This window comes from Somniosus microcephalus, chromosome 9, assembly GCF_052327205.1.
Source record: "Somniosus microcephalus isolate GS21.2 chromosome 9, FLI_Smic_1.0, whole genome shotgun sequence".
In the NCBI taxonomy this organism is placed as follows: Eukaryota; Metazoa; Chordata; class Chondrichthyes; order Squaliformes; family Somniosidae; genus Somniosus; species Somniosus microcephalus.
Window position 1 is genome coordinate 112,076,361 of NC_140995.1, and position 17,864 is coordinate 112,094,224.

Sequence of the window (17,864 nt, forward strand, 5' to 3'; positions counted from 1 at the left end):
TGTGCATGGATCAGAGGGGCTGAATAGGCCTTCCATACTTTATGAAATCCAGTTTCCATGCAGCAACTAAGTAAATTTAGGAAAATATGTTCAGAAGCGGTTTAAAGATTTTTTTTACCTTTGGTAGTCTAAATTCTCAAACAATGATGGGCTTTGTGTGTATTCTCTCTTGACAAACTGAAGATAGACCGTGTAATTGAAGGGTGAGGCCAAAGGCTGACTGCCAATCCTTATGTCGATCCAAAGCCGTGCATGTGAAGCCCATTATCAGCATTCACTCATGCTTGAATAAATTTACCTCTCAGTTCTCTCCTTTTTAAAAGAAAAGAAAGACTTGCATTTATATAGCGCCTTTCACAACCACCGGACGTCCCAAAGCGCTTTACAGCCAACAAAGTACTTCTGGAGTGTAGTCACTGTTATAATGTGGGATACGCGGCAGCCAATTTGCACACAGCAAGCTCCCACAAACAGCAATGTGATAATGACCAGATGATCTGTTTTATTTTAGTGATAAATATTGGCCAGGGCACCAGAGTAACAGGGTAACTCACCTGCTCTTCTTTGAAATAGTGCCATGGGATCTTTTATGTCCGCCTGAGAGAGCAGACAGGGCCTCGGTTTAATGCCTCATCCGAAAGATGGTACCTCCAACAGTGCAGCACTCCACTCGAGTATCAGCCTAGATTTACGTGCTCAAGATCCTGGCGTGGGACTTGAACCCACAACCTTCTGACTCGGAGGCGAGTGTGCTACCCACTGAGCCACAGCTGACACTAAGCTGACTTCTAGAAGGATTCAACTCTTGGTCCATGCCCCTCTTTGTTTCCCAAATACTTTGCTGTCTGTATCTACCTCCGTGCCTACGGTTGAATCTGTTAAGACATCCCCAATGTCACTGATCAACAACTGATGATACATTTATATCGTGAACCTTCGGGACTTGATTGAAATGTGACTGAAATTATTTTATATTTTACTAATATTTATCATAAATGCAATCAAGCAACAAATTTGCAGCAGTTTCTAACTAGCATAGTCATGAAACGGAACAAATTCTTTTTGTGTAGAAATCTATATGACTAAAAGTTTATGTCAATAAGGTTGTAGAGATGTGTGAGTGTATAAAACCAACAATATTGCACAATTGTCCATGTCGACCATGTGATGTTAGCTGGTTGTGATGGACCAATCAGATCTGGATAGTCAATACCACAAAAAGACACAAAGCAGCCATGTTAGATGTCGCGCCTAATGTGTGCTTTTTAGTTACTTTGTTCCTACCTGATTTTCCTCATACTTCTCATTATTTTTATCCCCACTTATTTTAAAACGATCTGTTCCCACTCTGCCCTCCGCCACCATCCTTCCTCAGCCTCAACCTTAGGCCGAGGGCTCCAACCTCCAGTCCAACGTCTGTTATTTTATTTTTGCTTCTAATCCTGCCACGTCTCAGTCCTTTCCGAGTATCACAATATGGCTCCTCACCCACCCTTCACCAACACCATCGCCAGATAAAAACAAAAGCAACATGCAATGAAACTAAGAGGAAAAAAAACCCAACTAATAGGAACCAGAAGCTGAAGACCGAAAAAAGCAGCATCCCAACCACAATGAAAACAAGGAGACAGCTAAGAGAAACAAAATAAAAGTAAAGCAACGGTACAAACAGTGCTGCTCTCTGTCATGGAGGAGGGTTCCTTCTTTCTCTTATGGGGAGCTGGAGGAAGAGAACACAGTCTGAGTGATTAGTCATTAACTTTATATTTCAGTATCCACTGATCGGTTTGAATCTATTGTCAAAATCTGCATCAACATTTTGTTAAACAACAGAATTTGCTTTTAAACTAATAGCCACTGCCAGTAGCAAGCTGTTGCTGTGTAAAATGAGCTTGTTCCTGCAATGCAATTCTGCTACTGTGTTACCCGGATGTGCTGGTGATTGAGTGTGTGTGAGTGGTGCTCTGCTGGATAAATCATCTTTTTTACGGTGCAGTGGGATAAGCACCTTTAATGTGAATTTTGTTGCGCTTACGTCTGCATGTCAATGAGCTTTGTGCCAAAGAAGGGATTGAATCTCTAGCCGTTTTAAGACACTAGCATAATACTCACAGCACACAGGCCTGTTTTACAGCTGAACAGATTACTGAGGTAACATTTAAAACTGCCATGAATTGAAATTTAAAAAGGGGGAAGTAATTACAGCAGTCATCTTAGTGTTATCCAGTTTTCAGCAATGACCTTTAGGAGACCAGAAAGGGGAGGAGTGTCTTGTTAGCCTTAAGGGTAAAAGACAAAAGAGAAAATGTTCAAACTTACCAATTCCTTCCTGAGCCAGTTCAGTGCCTCGTCGATATTTTCGAAGCCATTAAATTTTCCTGAAGTCACGCTGCCATCCCTGACAGAACTCCCACTGAGGTGCTCTTGTGTTCTCGTGAAGTTGCTGAGCTCCTCACTGGGTTCCTTTGTTTCTGCGAGCCCTTGGTCGTCCGATGGCTTTGAACATTTCCAGTCTTTCCCTTCAAGTTTGGCTTTCCACTCTAGATAGGAAGGTCTTCTGGTTTCAAGCCTCAGTTTCTGGGTGAGTGCTTTCAGACTCCTCAGATGATCATCACTCTGGCTCTCTGGGTTGTCCTGTCCATCTTCGAAAAGCTTTACTTCAAGTTTTGGCACAGACTGAGTCGCCATCGTGTCTTCTTTAAACTGTAGCGGTTATCTGTAAGTTTTCTGTAAGAGGGAACAGATCCTCTGAAATGCTGTTCCTAATGAACTCCGTTTTGAAAGGTTTCAGAACTCCCAATGTTGAAATGGCTCTTGATTCAAGGAACTATTATTGGAGCAAACAAGATTTCATTATGAATTGTTTTCACTGATATTATTAATGCTTTGTATTTTATTGGTCTTTTATAATAGTGGTACATTTTCATAGCAGTACAACATGAACTAAAATGACTTGTTTTTATACAGTGACACCTCTACATTTTTGCCAGTTTCTTTTGATGCAGATTTCTGAAATTCTGATGAAAATCCTGATAGTTATCAGTATAAGAAACACACAAAAATGTTTGAACTTATACAAAAGACAAATTCTTGTTTCTGTCAGCTCCCTTTAGTGCCCAGTGGAAGGCTACATGCCTCTCTACACAGCACTTGTCCACCAGACCACAGACTTTTCTGCAAGTGCTGCAATTCCTGGGTGATTGTCCAACATAATCATGAAATCCAAACTGATGGGCAGAATTCCGCTATCACTGCGGCACTGCTAAACACACTTAGCATGCATGCAAGTTACAGTTGTTCAACTCAATGTACTTGTTTACTTTGGCTGCTGATGTAATAACAATACAAATCTGGTTAGTGACAAATTTGTTGTGGGAGTATTCCTGCTAGGAAGTAGCAATGCAGTTACATCAGAAATAAAAACACTGGGGACAGTGACAGATGCTGGGAATTTCCTTGAGGGCTCTCCCAATCGACCACCGTAACTTGGCGGAAGATAAGTGGAAACCCTGTTTAGGGGCCTAACCAGGGTTTTCACCGAAGCTACGGTGGCCGATTGGGAGAATCCCCGAGGAAATTCCCAGCGAGAAATATGGGCATATTCTAGAGAAAATGATTTGGACTGAATCCATAGAGGAGTAAAGATTTTTTTTTTAACAGCATTAGGGGAAGGGAAGAATAAATCAACATGCGCCAGGAATTTACTCAGGGGGTTCACTTAATCGATCGGCGTAACTTCGGCGCAGGATTGGTGGAAACCCTGTTTCCGCATCTAACTGGGTTTTCCACCGATCTTTCATCGATTGGAAAGAACGCCCCCAAGGAAAGGTGAAGCAGATTTAATCCACTTCAACTAAAAATTACCATTACAATCTATCTTCTGCAGAACAGTTAGGCACATGCTGCCTAGTGCTTTGTGAGCAATGCTCTCACCTAGGTGATTGAGACAAGGGGGAGAAATACAGAAAGGATATAAACTGGCTGTAGAGAAAATGCTGTAATAACTGCATAGATTGTTAACTTGCTGCTGAATCTCTTGAACAAAGCTTCAACAAATATGATAATGCAGCATGTCGTACAGAATGACATGTGATGCTCTGCTTCTGACAGGCAGTTAAATCCTTTTGTTTACTGCCTCCTTATCTGTCAGCACCATGTTTCAGTGGAGGTGGGGTGGTGGGGGGGAGGGGGATTTTCAACAGCCACTGCCATTTCTCATCTGAAAAATGGACGACCGGCAGAGGACAGCCCAGTGGGCACCTTGTACACCCATTCTCCTGCCTGGTTCAATTTTCAGACAGGCCTTTAAAGGGGCTCCCATCACTCCCGCTCAAAGCAGGCAGGTAGCTGCTTGAATATGTAAGTTGCGGTTCTACGCTGGTTGTAGGACCCTGATTGCAATTTTAATGTGTAAATGGGCAGAGCATGCACCATGAATGCTAGTTCCAGTTAAAGGGATGCCGTTCTGGAAAGGGTAAGATTCTGGGATTTTTCAAGATTGTTGTGGGGCCAGGAGCCGATTTTCCACCCTCCAATACCGCCGTGCGGCAGCAGAGTATCCCTTTAGTGCCTGCAGCTTGCCGGTAAAATTCAAGTGAATCCCAAACCTGAAAATGGTTCAAGCCTTGTGACTGAGGCCTTGGGCAAGCGCTGTGGGCACTGCCTACTTCACGCCTGTTTTGGGCCGAAGTTGATAATCCCCCCACCCCCAGTGTTTTTATTTCTGATGTCAGAGTGTTGCACATCTGCACACAGCCCCCCGCATCCCCCCCGCCCCACCCCACCCCACTTATACACCAGTTCAGCTCAACGAAAACCCTTACGTTGATTGATTGTTCTCCTCTCGTTGAAGTGGGATCCCAAATCTTCTAGAGCAATCTGATTATCTTTCAAATCTTTTCTGCTGCAGCCTGGTTATGCTGGTTCTATTGATAATAACACCCATAACCCTGATCTGGTACGGTGACTGGTCAGTGCTGCTGAACTGGGGTGATAAAGTCATGGATCCAGCTGCTGTGCCTGAACTTTCTGAAGAGTACAAATGTCTGACATATTTGTTTACCTTTCCAACAGATGTCCACTTTCTGAGTCTTTGGGCAGCCTGCCATATGAATCTGCATTCCTCAAAGGGATACAATCTATATATCTGAAATAATAAATGAGACTGGCTGAACGGCCAGCATTTTAGTGCTCTGATGTTCATCCTTTTCCTGTTGATGAGGGCCCTGGAATTCCTCAGCTGCAGAGGGCATAAATCCCAAATTTTGTGCGGGGTGGGGCAATAATATGAGCCAGATCCCAGCTCTCCGGAGATCCCACACCAATTCAGACCAGACTTTTAAATTCTGGTTGGGTGTCGTTGGCAGATCTTCCGCCCACCCCCGCCCCCAAAATCAAGGGGGTGTCTTCGGGAGCTTCCAAGTTCCAGTGGATAATTCCTCCCTAAACTCGTATAAAAGGCCACCACGGAACTTGCTTCAGTTGAGATCTGGCGTGAGTCCCTTTGAGGCCTTCTAACGGCCTCAAACTTTTACTTAAGTAAGATAATCATTCCCGGGGTGATCAATTAGAAAAAATATAAAATTCTTCAGCCTATTTGGGCCTCAGAAGGGCTCTACTCCATTGCAGGAGGGCTGAACGGTTCGGGCCAGGGCAGCCGCCACTGACGTGCCCTTGCAAGCACCAGTAGCCCAACCAGACTAAGCAAATGACCCTGTTCCCGGGATTTGGTCTTGGAACCCCAGTTCAGCATCCAACTGCCATCTTTTCAGGGTTTTCAGCTCCACTACTCTATCTGGAAGTCCATTCCTTATGTTGGTCACTCTTTGTGTGAAGAAGAATTTCTTGATATCTATCCTAAATTGACCTGCTACTATTTGAACCTCTGACCCCTTGTCCTCCTCTGGCAATATAATTTAAAGTAGTTTTCTTAATTTACCTTTTCACTACCCCTGTCAAATATGCCTCTATAAGACGGTTTTTTTCTCAGCTGAAAAGCCCTCATAGCTCAAGCCTTTGACACCAGAGATCAGCCTTGTGCATCTTCTCAGCAGTTTCCAGTGCTTGTGTCTCAGCGACCAAAAATGAACACAGTGCTAAAGGATATGGTCTGACCAGTGCACCAAGCAGTTTGCTCATAACTTCCTCGCTACATTGTCCAATATTCTTTAGACTTTGTTGATTGCTGCTCTCCATAAAATGTTGAGAAGTGAGCCTACTAAATCCCCTAGGTCTCCTTCGGCTTCACGCTTTTCTATTTCAACACCATTCACGGAGTATGTGTGTCAATTATTTTTTTTCTTCCTATGAGAAGTACTTTACACTTGTCAGTATTAAATTTCATCTGCTGTTGTTCTGCCTACTCACTTATTTTATATCATTGTATCATTTCTGGGCTAACTCCTTCGATTCTGTTTCCAGTAGTGTTTCACTAATTTAATTTTTGGGTGCAATCACAAAATGTATGGATAAAGGGAGTGTGGTGATGCATATATGCATTTTCAGAAAGCCTTTGTGCTACATAAGAAGCTTGTTTTGAAGACGGAGGCACATAATATTAAAAAGAATGTAACCACATAGAGACGAGTGGGGGTTGAAAGCAGAGAGGAAAGGTAAATGGATAATGTTTTGGTTGCTGCAATATGCAAGAGCTGGGACCTCATCTGCTTTCCTTTTATATAAATGTTTCAAATGTAGGCACAAGAGCAATGATATTAATGTTTGCTAGTGATATCAAATCAGGGGGCATGACAACTATGAGGAAAAATGCAGGAGGACATAAACAGGTTAGTGGGTTGGGCAGATAGGTGGCAGATGCAGTTCAATACAAAGATCTATGAAGTAGCACACTTGGAAAAAAGAACAGTGTAAGGAAGGATATCTTAAATGGTAAGATTCTTAACAGAGTGGAGGAACAGATAGATCTAGGGATGCAGATTCATTGATTTTTAAAGGTGGGAGTGCAAGTAAAAAGATCATTAGGAGACAAATTGGATTATGAGTTTTGATATATAGTGACATTGAATATAATAGCAAAGAAGTGATACTGAATTTGTACAAAACATTGACTGGGCCACACTTGGAGTATTTTATAAGTTCTAGGCACCCTCTTATAGGAAGGATATCAGAGCCATGGTAAATGTACAGCAAAAACTCATCAAAATGATACCAGAAATGAGAGGTTATAGTTATGAAAACATTTTGAGAAGGTACATGTAAAGTTGTTTTCACTGGTGATTCAGTAACAAAGTGGCAGGGTACCCAAAGATCTGCAGGCCTCTGACACTTTCCAGCTGTAGATCAGGCAGGAGTGTGGCAGAAGGCCCAGAAATGAGGCCCGAGCCCAGATACACCAGATCCCAGCCTGCGTGCTACTTTCTCTGGGGCCCTGTTTTTGGCAGAACCTCCATCTTTCCGAAACATGGTCCCCTGTGTTAGTAGTGGCATGGCCAGGGGAGGAGGGCTTCTCTGGCTGGGAGTTTCCCTGTGATTGACCAGGTAAAAGGGGGTGTATTGCCATCTCTGCCAGCAGATGTAGGGCCTACCTAGGGGTCTGGATCTTGGCTTGCACCCTTGAAGACAGAAATTTCAGGAAACTAACCCCTGAGGAGACTGATAGGGTTCAACCAATAGGCTGCTGGGCCTAGTGATACTGTTTTTTTTTTCAAGCAGTAGGCCTCCCCTGCAATAGCTTGTGCTCCCATTATGGTGGGCAGCTGAGATCCACTTGCCAGGCATATTTAAAGCAGGGAACCTCCTCAGTCAGCAGTGGAGGTTCCTTGTGAGCGGATCCCAGGGTTTATATTAGGATCGATAGCTCGTGGATTTCCAGGGTCAGAATTATCACTAGAAGAATGAAGGGGAAGTTAGAAGAGTAATTTTCACAGAGCGAGATTGTTATTAGATCACAGAAGAGGCAATTTAATTTTGGAGCACTGTTCAGGCAGGCGGTGGTCAGGGCAGGCATGGCAGCTGCCGAGAGCAGCCAAATGTGGGACCCAATTCATTTTAGCCCTTGGTCTTTATTATAATGCGGTTGGTGAGCTGCCAGTGCAAAATGCACTCGCCAGTAGGCAGCTCGCTGATCTGGAGGTAGGAAATTTGGTGTGTAGGGGCAGTGTGGTGGGCAGCCTGCAGCAATACATTAAAAGGGAGGGGTATAAGTGCCAGCAATAAAAAGAAGCAGCACTTTAGAGCTGCAAGTATCTTGTGTGCAGAACCTACAGCAACAAACTTACTGAATTTGGAAGTCTTTAAGGCTCAAAACCCATAAGTGAATGCCATAAAAAAAACTAAACATCTATGCAGCTTTACCTGACTGAAGTTGAGGATCCCTTTAATTTTTGCTGAAAATGGTCAGTACTAGACTTGTACTGCCTATGTTTGGTGGGCAGGAGTATTCAGGCTGGCAGAGATCAAAATGGTGTCGGAGGTCCTAACTGCATCATTAGCATTTATGGCTACGGCTTCTGCCTGTTTCTGACCACAGCTGCTTGGATGGAAGTCTGCCTGAGAATCGGGACAGACCACAACCAAGCGGTGTTAGCTGCCAACAGTACTATCATGTTGATCTTACTTCCACCCCGTTTTAAGCGCAAATGGGACAGTAGCAACAAGAAATTACCCCCAGAATGTTTTAACTCTACTGACACAAATGGCAGAGTGTAAATCATTTAAAAGGGAATTAGACAAGTATTTGAACAGGAAGATTATGGAAGGCTGTGAAAAGGCAGGGAAACAGAATTGAAATAAATTGTTCTAGCTGAGGAGATAGTACAGATGTAAGGGGCTGAATGGCTTCTGCGCTTTAATATCTGTGATACTGGCTTTTATGAATGACATATTTAAAACACTTCAGGAATATAATTATTGTAAATATGTATTGGCAGATTCAATTCCCATCAACACTGTAAGTTGAATGCCTTTAAATTAACCTTCATCAATCTGAGTCTTGGAAGAGGGCTGGCAAACTTGATAAGACTGGGATTAAAAAAAGGAACTGGGACTTTTAGATTCCTAGTTCATCTGTCTATAGTATTCCAAAGTATATATTAGAACAATTTTCTGCTTGCAAACCTATTTGTATTCCACTGGCTCAAAATTATACATTTTTTCATATCATAATGTAAATCTTTTTTACTAAACCAAATCATGTGCAATTGTAAATGTGATGTCTAAATTACGAAAAGCTTAGGGTGTAGACTCCAGAAGCTCATGAGCGTGAAACAGAACCAGCACACACCAGAAGAGCAGTCAATAGCTAGAGTCACTAGCCTGTTGCAACATCACAGAATTGAACACAGATACTTGATGTCGTTTTATACGTGCATTTTTGTTTACTGGCAGTGGTTTGTAAGATCAGTAACAGAATTCATGCAGTCACTATATTTACAGAGTTTACAGCTTTTCAACCTCTTTTCTGTCAATCCCAGATTTCAAATGAAGAGGAAAATACAATAAATTAATGCAACTCGCACATAAACCACAACTTCTCAGTGTCAATCTGTGGTAAACCACTGTATTGTATATTGCCACCTCTGGGTGGCGCTGTGTATGGAGGCATGCCTCAGCTGACTCCACCCACCACTGTGTGGGTTTCGTTCAGACTTGTTCAGTCACTCACGAAGAAGCATGGTCTCTTCTTAGCTAATAAAAGCCTTATTCATCTCTTCTTTCGACTCATCATCTCTTCTTCGACTCATCACCTTTTATGAAGTAATTGATAAGCGTATCAATTTTATTAGCTAAAAGTTAAATGGCGACACCTGAGGAGCAACAACAGCAACGGATACAGCAGACATTGCTGAGAGCCCTCAGACCACCACGCCTGGACCTCGACCCTCAAGATGTGGGTGCATCAGCCAAGTTTGAACACTGGCTGAGCTGCTTTGAATCCTTCCTCGCAATCTCACAGGTTACAGAGGAGGATCACAAACTGAAAATTTTGACCGCCCAGGTGAGCCATCAAGTATATATGCTAATCCGGGACTCTAATACGTACGTGGCGGCCCTCGAGCTACTAAAAGGGCAATATACGCGCCCAGTGAACACAATTTACGCCCGACACCTCTTGGGATCCCGCAGGCAGCAACCGGGAGAATCGGTAGGGGCATTTGCACGGGCGCTACTGGCACTCTGCAGAGACTGCGATTGTAAAGCGGTAACGGCTGTGGAGCACGCGCAGGGACTCGCCTGTGATGCCTTCGTCAGGGGCCTCCAGTCAGACCACACCCGGCAGAGACTGCTAGAAAGCAAGGAACCCGACCTGAAGACGGCCATTGCCCTTGCGCTCTCGTTAGAGGAGGCCCACCGAAACCTCGAGGCATACCCCCGTAACGGCGCCGAGACATGGCAATCGAAACCGTGGGACACGGGACCGCCGCCCCCGGCACCAACCGCTGCAGCGACCCAACCGAGACAGCAGCCTCCGGTAAGAACTGCTTCGATGCCCAGTAACCAGGCCCAAAAATGCTATTTCTGTGGCCAGTTAAAACATCCCAGAGCGCACTGCCCAGCTAAGACAGCTACCTGCTCGGGCTGCAGGAAGAAAGGCCATTACGCTAACGCCTGCAAGGGGAAGCCAGCCAGCAGCGCAGCGTGCGGGCCGTGGGAGCAGCCATCTTATCCGCCATTTTGTGTACCCCCGGCCGCATGGCATCCGCCGCCATCGTATCCAACGCACTCAACCGCCATTTCGTCACCGGAACCGACCACCGTCTCGGCGGATGACTATAGTGACTCACTAAGCCACATACTGGCCTCCGTGATGCTGGATCAAGGCCACCCTCACCATCTATCCAGCTCCATGATGGATATCGTGGTAAACGGCCGCGCCACCAGTTGCCTGATCGACAGCGGGAGCACAGAGAGTTTCGTCCACCCCGACACGGTACGTAGCCACTCCCTCACGATTCTGCCAACGCACCATCGCATTTCTATGGCGTCCAAGTCCCAGTCAATGGACATCAGCGGCTACTGTGTGGTGACCCTGTCAGTAGGGGGCACTGAATATCAAAAATTTAAACTGCTAGTCCTGCCCCGTCTTTGCGCTGCCGTCCTGCTAGGGTTGGATTTTCAGTGCCACCTTAAGAGTGTCACACTAGCATACGGTGGACCCCTCCCCCCACTCACAGTCTGCAACCAACAACTTTTAAATCGCCCGCTGCAAACCACCTGCAGCCTTTCCACATTAAAAGTCCCCCCCCCTCCCCTGTTCGCTAACCTCACCCGCGACTGTAAACCCATCGCTACCAAAAGCAGGCGGTACAGTGCCGGGGACAGAGCTTTTATCAGCTCTGAGGTGGAGCGGCTCTTGAAGGAGGGCATTATCGAAGGTAGCACTAGCCCCTGGCGAGCCCAGGTTGTAGTCGTTAAAACCACTGCAAAACGCCGCATGGTAATCGACTACAGCCAAACCATAAACCGGTACACCCAGCTGGACGCGTACCCCCTCCCTCGCATATCTGATATGGTCAATCAGATTGCGCAATACAAAGTATTCTCCACCATCGACCTTAAGTCAGCGTACCACCAGCTGCCCATCCGCCATGAGGACCGCCAGTATACTGCCTTCGAGGCAAACGGCCGCCTCTACCACTTCCTTAGGGTCCCCTTCGGCGTCACCAACGGGGTTTCGGTCTTCCAAAGGGAGATGGACCGAATGGTTGACCAGAACGCGCTGCGGGCAACCTTCCCCTATTTGGATAACGTCACCATCTGCGGCCACGACCAGCAGGACCACGACGTTAATCTAGCAAATTTCCTCCGTACGGCCCAACGGCTGAACCTAACGTACAATAAGGAAAAATGTATGTTTCACACCAAGCGCCTGGCCATCCTCGGCTGCGTGGTGGAGAACGGAGTCATCGGGCCCGACCCCGACAGAATGCGCCCCCTAATGGAGCTACCCCTTCCCCACTGCCAAAAAGCACTGAAGAGATGCCTGGGGTTTTTCTCCTACTACGCCCAGTGGGTGCCCCTCTATGCAGACAAAGCCAGGCCCCTCATCAAAGCCACCTCCTTCCCCCTGACACCAGAGGCGTGTGCAGCCTTCACTCTTATCAAGAACGATATCGCGAAGGCCGCAATGCACGCGGTGGATGAGTCCATCCCCTTCCAAGTGGAGAGCGATGCCTCCGACTTCGCCCTAGCCGCGACCCTTAACCAGGCGGGCAGACCCGTGGCCTTTTTCTCAAGGACCCTCCAGGGCCCCGAGACGAGACACTCCTCCGTCGAAAAGGAGGCCCAGGCTATTGTAGAAGCGGTGCGTCACTGGAGGCATTACCTGGCCGGGAAACGATTTACCCTGCTCACTGACCAGCGTTCAGTAGCTTTTATGTTTAATAATAAGCAGAGGGGTAAAATCAAGAACGACAAGATCTTGAGGTGGAGAATCGAACTCTCCACCTACAATTATGATATCTTGTATCGGCCAGGGAAACTCAATGAGCCCCCAGATGCCCTATCACGTGGTACATGCGCCAACGCGCAGAGTGATAGGCTGCAGTCCCTCCACAATGACCTCTGCCACCCGGGGGTCACCAGGTTTTTCCATTTTATCAAATCCCGTAACCTGCCCTACTCCATCGAGGAGGTCAGGACCATGACCAAGAGCTGCCAAATCTGCGCCGAGTGCAAACCGCACTTCTATAGGCCGGACAGAGCAAGCCTGATCAAGGCCACCCGCCCCTTCGAACGCCTGAGCGTCGATTTTAAAGGGCCCCTCCCTTCCGCTGACCGCAATGTGTACTTCCTCAACATAGTTGATGAGTACTCCCGTTTCCCCTTTGCCATCCCTTGCCCAGACATGACCAGTACCACGGTCATCAAGTGTCTGAATGACATCTTCGCTCTGTTCGGGTTCCCCAGCTATATACATAGCGACAGGGGCTCATCGTTCATGAGCGACGAACTTCGGCAGTACCTGCTAACAAGAGGTATCGCCACGAGCAGGACCACCAGTTACAACCCCCGGGGGAACGGCCAGGTGGAAAGGGAGAACGCGACGGTTTGGAAGGCAGTCCTCTTAGCACTAAAATCTAAGGGCCTTCCGACCTCCCGCTGGCAGGAGGTCCTCCCTGCAGCGCTTCACTCCATTCGGTCACTGCTTTGTACTGCCACTAATGCGACCCCTCATGAGAAAATGTTCGTTTTCCCCCGGAAGTCTACATCGGGAACCTCGCTACCGGCATGGTTGACTTCTCCTGGGCCCGTCCTACTGCGGAGGCACGTGAGGACGCATAAAACGGACCCCCTGGTCGAGCGGGTGCACCTCCTACACGCCAACCCCCAGTATGCCTGGGTGACATACCCAGACGGGCGGGAGGACACGGTCTCCATACGAGATCTCGCACCCTCGGGTACCCCTGAATTACCACCGTTATCCCCCTTACCACCGTTATCCCCCTTACCACTGTTATCCCCCACCACCCCTCCCAACCCAACCCCTGCAGACGGCATGCCAAAGCCCCAGGAATCTTCGCCAACCACCCAGACACCAGACCCGACGTCGGATGCTGCAACACCACCGCCGCCACCACGACGATCAGGACGTCAGACAAGGCCTCCTGATAGACTTAACTTGTAGTACCCTTCACCCCGCCGGACTTCACATTAAACAAGGGGTGAATGTGGTAAACCACTGTATTGTATATTGCCACCTCTGGGTGGCGCTGTGTATGGAGGCATGCCTCAGCTGACTCCACCCACCACTGTGTGGGTTTCGTTCAGACTTGTTCAGTCACTCACGAAGAAGCATGGTCTCTTCTTAGCTAATAAAAGCCTTATTCATCTCTTCTTTCGACTCATCATCTCTTCTTCGACTCATCACCTTTTATGAAGTAATTGATAAGCGTACCAGGGAAAGCTAAATATCAAAAACAAATTGAGTTTGGGACAATGTCTCTGCATGTAAATTTCTTTAGCTTGTACCTTTCTGAAAACTACAGAATGTGTAACGGTACAGCTTCCCCTCTGCCTCATTCTTTCCTGAACTCAATCGTGGGAAACAATTTCACAGGCACCAGATTCCCTCTTGTACCCCACTTAACTGGTGACTCCTGAATTGTAAATGCAGTGCATAACTACAGGTTATTTGACCATGCAGGGCATCACAGCCTTGTCTAATCCTATCCGCATGTGACATCAATGCACACAAATTTTCCAGCAGGATTCACTTAATAGTGATCAGCAGCAGGAACCCTGGATGACTGTTCCCATCCTTACATCAGGACCAATATAGCACCCTCACCATCCCATCAGAGATTTGGGTTCAAATCTTCTACCTTCCTGATCTGCATAATTCAGCAGCGCATTAGACAGTGTATTTATCCAATGGGCTGTTGTGGATATTAATGACTTTATTGGACATTTACCACCTCAACCTCTGGAACTCTTCAAACATGGATAATAAATAAACATCTCAACTTTAGAGGGTAACTGGCCTTTCATCTTTCTTATTACAATCGTGGGTGCAATCATGGGAAGGGGGGATAAGAGTGTATCACCCACAAATATTTATTGTAATGGACTATGTTTCGCTCTTCCCATGCTCCAATACCCAAAATAGCCCCTGATGCCACCCCGCACCGCCCCCCCACCACACAACATTTATGTGTTTGTATCTCTCATTGTAACAAGCCCACCCTATCAAAATAAAATCAATAGTGTTCTAATCCTGGAATACAGAGTGTTCTAATCCTGGGATACAAAGGGCTAGAAATTCATTATAGTCCAGGAATGAGCGGTATAATTGGAAAAGTTGGAGAATAAGCGCCAGGCACTAATGCTTCAGACTGCACACAAAATTCAACACTCACACCCACATCTCACACCTTGCACACAATGACAGCTATTCAACTACAGTAGGCACATCACCCTATCACATTGCTCCACACTCACTCACACACTTTCCTTTCTCTTGCAGGCCAAGGTGGCTCACAACAGGAGAGAGCAGGAGTGCACGGGTGGGGGACAAGCCAACACCAGGGACAACGGTATGTTCATCCCTACTCCTTATTCTCACATCCCACTTCCGCCTCACCCCACAAGCCTTTCGCACTTTCCAGTTAATCATGCTGTATGCATGCATTTCTCCCTTCCTGCCCCCCTCCCCTCACCTTAACCCGACTCGTGCCTTTATGCTTCCAGATAATGATCAAGCACCTGAGCAGCCTGTCTCTGAGGGCACCGTAGAGAGTGAGGCAGGCGAAGAGGACGAATAAGAACGCACCGCGTCACTGCTTGTCTCACCCACAGGCACCAGCTCAGATACTGGCACTACACATTCTTTAGAGGCTAGTATGTAGTGGGATCTGCACAGGGTGATGCACCGGGGACGAGCGGGCTTCAGCAAGGCCAGGGGGAAAGGGTAGCTCGGGAGCCAGCTCCCCAGAGAGTGAGTTCACGTGTGAGTTCTGCTGCACAGGACTCAGATGAAGACCTCGATGAGGAGGCCTTCAGAAGAAGGGTGATGGGCATGCACACGGAGATGACAGGTGCAACTGCACAGAACTCTGCACACACCATGGAGCCCATCATTTCCAGTCTGCAAAGGATGGTGGACTCCCAGAGAGATCGTGGCGACCCAGACCTGATGCCGCGTGTGATGGGCGATCTGGCAGCTTCCAATGCAGCACAGGCAGAAGCGACGCATCGTCTTAGTGCAGTAATGCAGTCTATGCTTGGTGGCACCCAATCTCAGACTGCTGTCAGCAGTCTCAGCTTGATGCAATGCAAGCTCTGACTGCTGCCATCGTGGCTGGGTCTACCATCATCGGCCGGGGCTTTCACGGTGTCGCAGCAGGCCAGCAATCTGTGCTGCAATAGATTGCTAGAGATGCTGAGGTGCTGCCCCGGCGGAGTGGCAGTGGGTCAGTGGAGCAGGAACCTGCTGTCCTCTCTCAGGATGACAGTATTCCTGCTCCCACCACTGGCACTCCGCCATTGCCCTTGTCGCTGCCTGTCATCCAGCCAGCCCAGACTGCTGCCACCCATGCTGAGGTGGTGCAGTCTACAGCCGTGCCTTCCAGGCCCAGAGCTGGTCGAGGGTGTCCTGCAAGTCCATCTGAAGTCTCCCGCACAGACACTCAGCAGCCTTCCACCAGCTGTGCTGCAGCCATTGGGCCAACACTTCGTAGGAGCACTAGAGTAAGCAAAGACACAGTAACAAGAGGCACTAAGCCGTTGGACAAGGGTGAATAGGTAATAATGTTGCTGTAAATACGTGTTCACTGATTATTAATAAATTTATTAATTCAGTTTAGATGATTTTGTGGTGTCTCTCATTTCAGCTTTGCGCTGTTATATGGCTTGCGACAGGGATGGAATGATGGGGGTGTGGTGAGCACGGGCATCTGGGGTTTAATTTATTGGAACCGCAGTCTGATGAGGTGGTCATGGACCACCCTTCCAGAAGGCCAATTGAGTGACTGCCTCCTCCCTCGCTCCTGTTCCTCCTCCTCCTCCTCGTCTTCCACTTCCTCCTCATTCTCCTCCTCCTGCTCTTCCTCCTCCTGAGGTGGTCCCGCAATCCCTGGTGGCAAGGGCTGAGCCCTCATGATGGCCAAGTTGTGGAGCATGCAGCAGGTGACAACGAAATGGGAGACCCGCTCAGCTGAGTACTGGAGTGGTCAAGGCAGCGGAACCATTGCTTGAGCGCCCCAATGGTCTGCTCGATGATGTTCCTGGTGGCAGCATGACTCTCATTATATGAGTGCTGGGTAGGAGTGTTGGGGTTGCAGAGGGGAGTTATGAGCCAGGTAGAGCGTGGATAGCCCTTTTCTCCAACCGGCCAGCTGCGAGCTTGACATGGTGGCTGGAAGAGTGCTGGCACACCAGTCTGGCGCAGGATGAAGGCATTGTGCCTACTGCCAGGATAGCGGGCATTCACATTGAGGATTCGCTGTCTGTGGTCGCACACCAACTGCACATTAAGTGAGTGGTAGCCTTTGCGGTTACAGAAGATCTCAGGATTGTAATGTGGTGCCCACAATGCCACGTGGGTGCAGTCAATGGCGCCCTGCACCATGGGGAAGCCCGCTATCCTGGCAAAGCCACATGCACGTTCATCCTGCTTCTCTCTGGTGATGGGAAAGGAAGTGTAGTCCCTTCTCTTACTGTAGAGAGCCTCTGTGACCTCCTGGATGCAGCGATGGACAGCGAACTGTGAGATGTTAGCTATGTCTCCTGTTGCAGACTGGAAGGATCCATTGGCGAAGAAATTGAGGGCAACGGTGACCTCGACTGCCACTGAGAGAGCCGTGGTCACCCTGATCTGAGGCTCGAGGTCTGGCTGCAGGAGGTGGCAGAGTTCTGTGACCACCTCCTTGCTGAAGCAGAGCCGTCTACAACACTGCTCCTCGCTTTATTGGAGGTAGGAGAAGTGCTCTTGGAATACCCTCGGAGGGTAAGGCCTCCTGTTGAGAGCCCTCATGGCCCTTCTCCTCCCTCTGGCCACATGTTCCAATGTTTCTCGCTGCCTCCGCTCCCTATTCCATAGATCCTGGAGGGCAAGGTCCACTGCCAGTACAGCCCCCATTAATGTAACCAAGTGTAGCACTTTGATATGTTGTGAGAATAAATGTAACTAACTGTTAGTAGCCACAACACCCCTGATACTAAACAACCTTTAAATGACTGAATTAAACTGCTGCACAATGTCAAACTGACAAGGAAGCAGTGAGATAGCACTAACATGACAGCTGCGACTCATTACTCATGATCCCTTTAAGTAGCGCCCCTGGAGCCGGCATCTGCCTGCTTGGCGCCTCCTCTCCCTGTTGCTGTCAGGGCGAGGCACTAAGGCAGGGGGCAACAATGAATTTTGCAGATCGGGCGCCCAGTGAGCGTTGCAAGCTCATTGACGC

General features: G+C 47.8%; 1 protein-coding gene across 1 annotated transcript in view; it reads right to left on the minus strand.

Moving 5' to 3' along the window:
- fam167ab (family with sequence similarity 167 member Ab) overlaps window positions 1-17,864 on the minus strand; it is a 31,278-nt gene that overhangs the window by 8,195 nt on the left and 5,219 nt on the right. Inside the window, exon 2 of the mRNA XM_085997024.1 lies at window positions 2,320-2,827. Coding sequence (XP_085853150.1) covers window positions 2,320-2,688 — 369 coding nt within the window. The 5' untranslated portion in view covers window positions 2,689-2,827. The remainder of the gene's footprint in view (window positions 1-2,319; window positions 2,828-17,864) is intronic.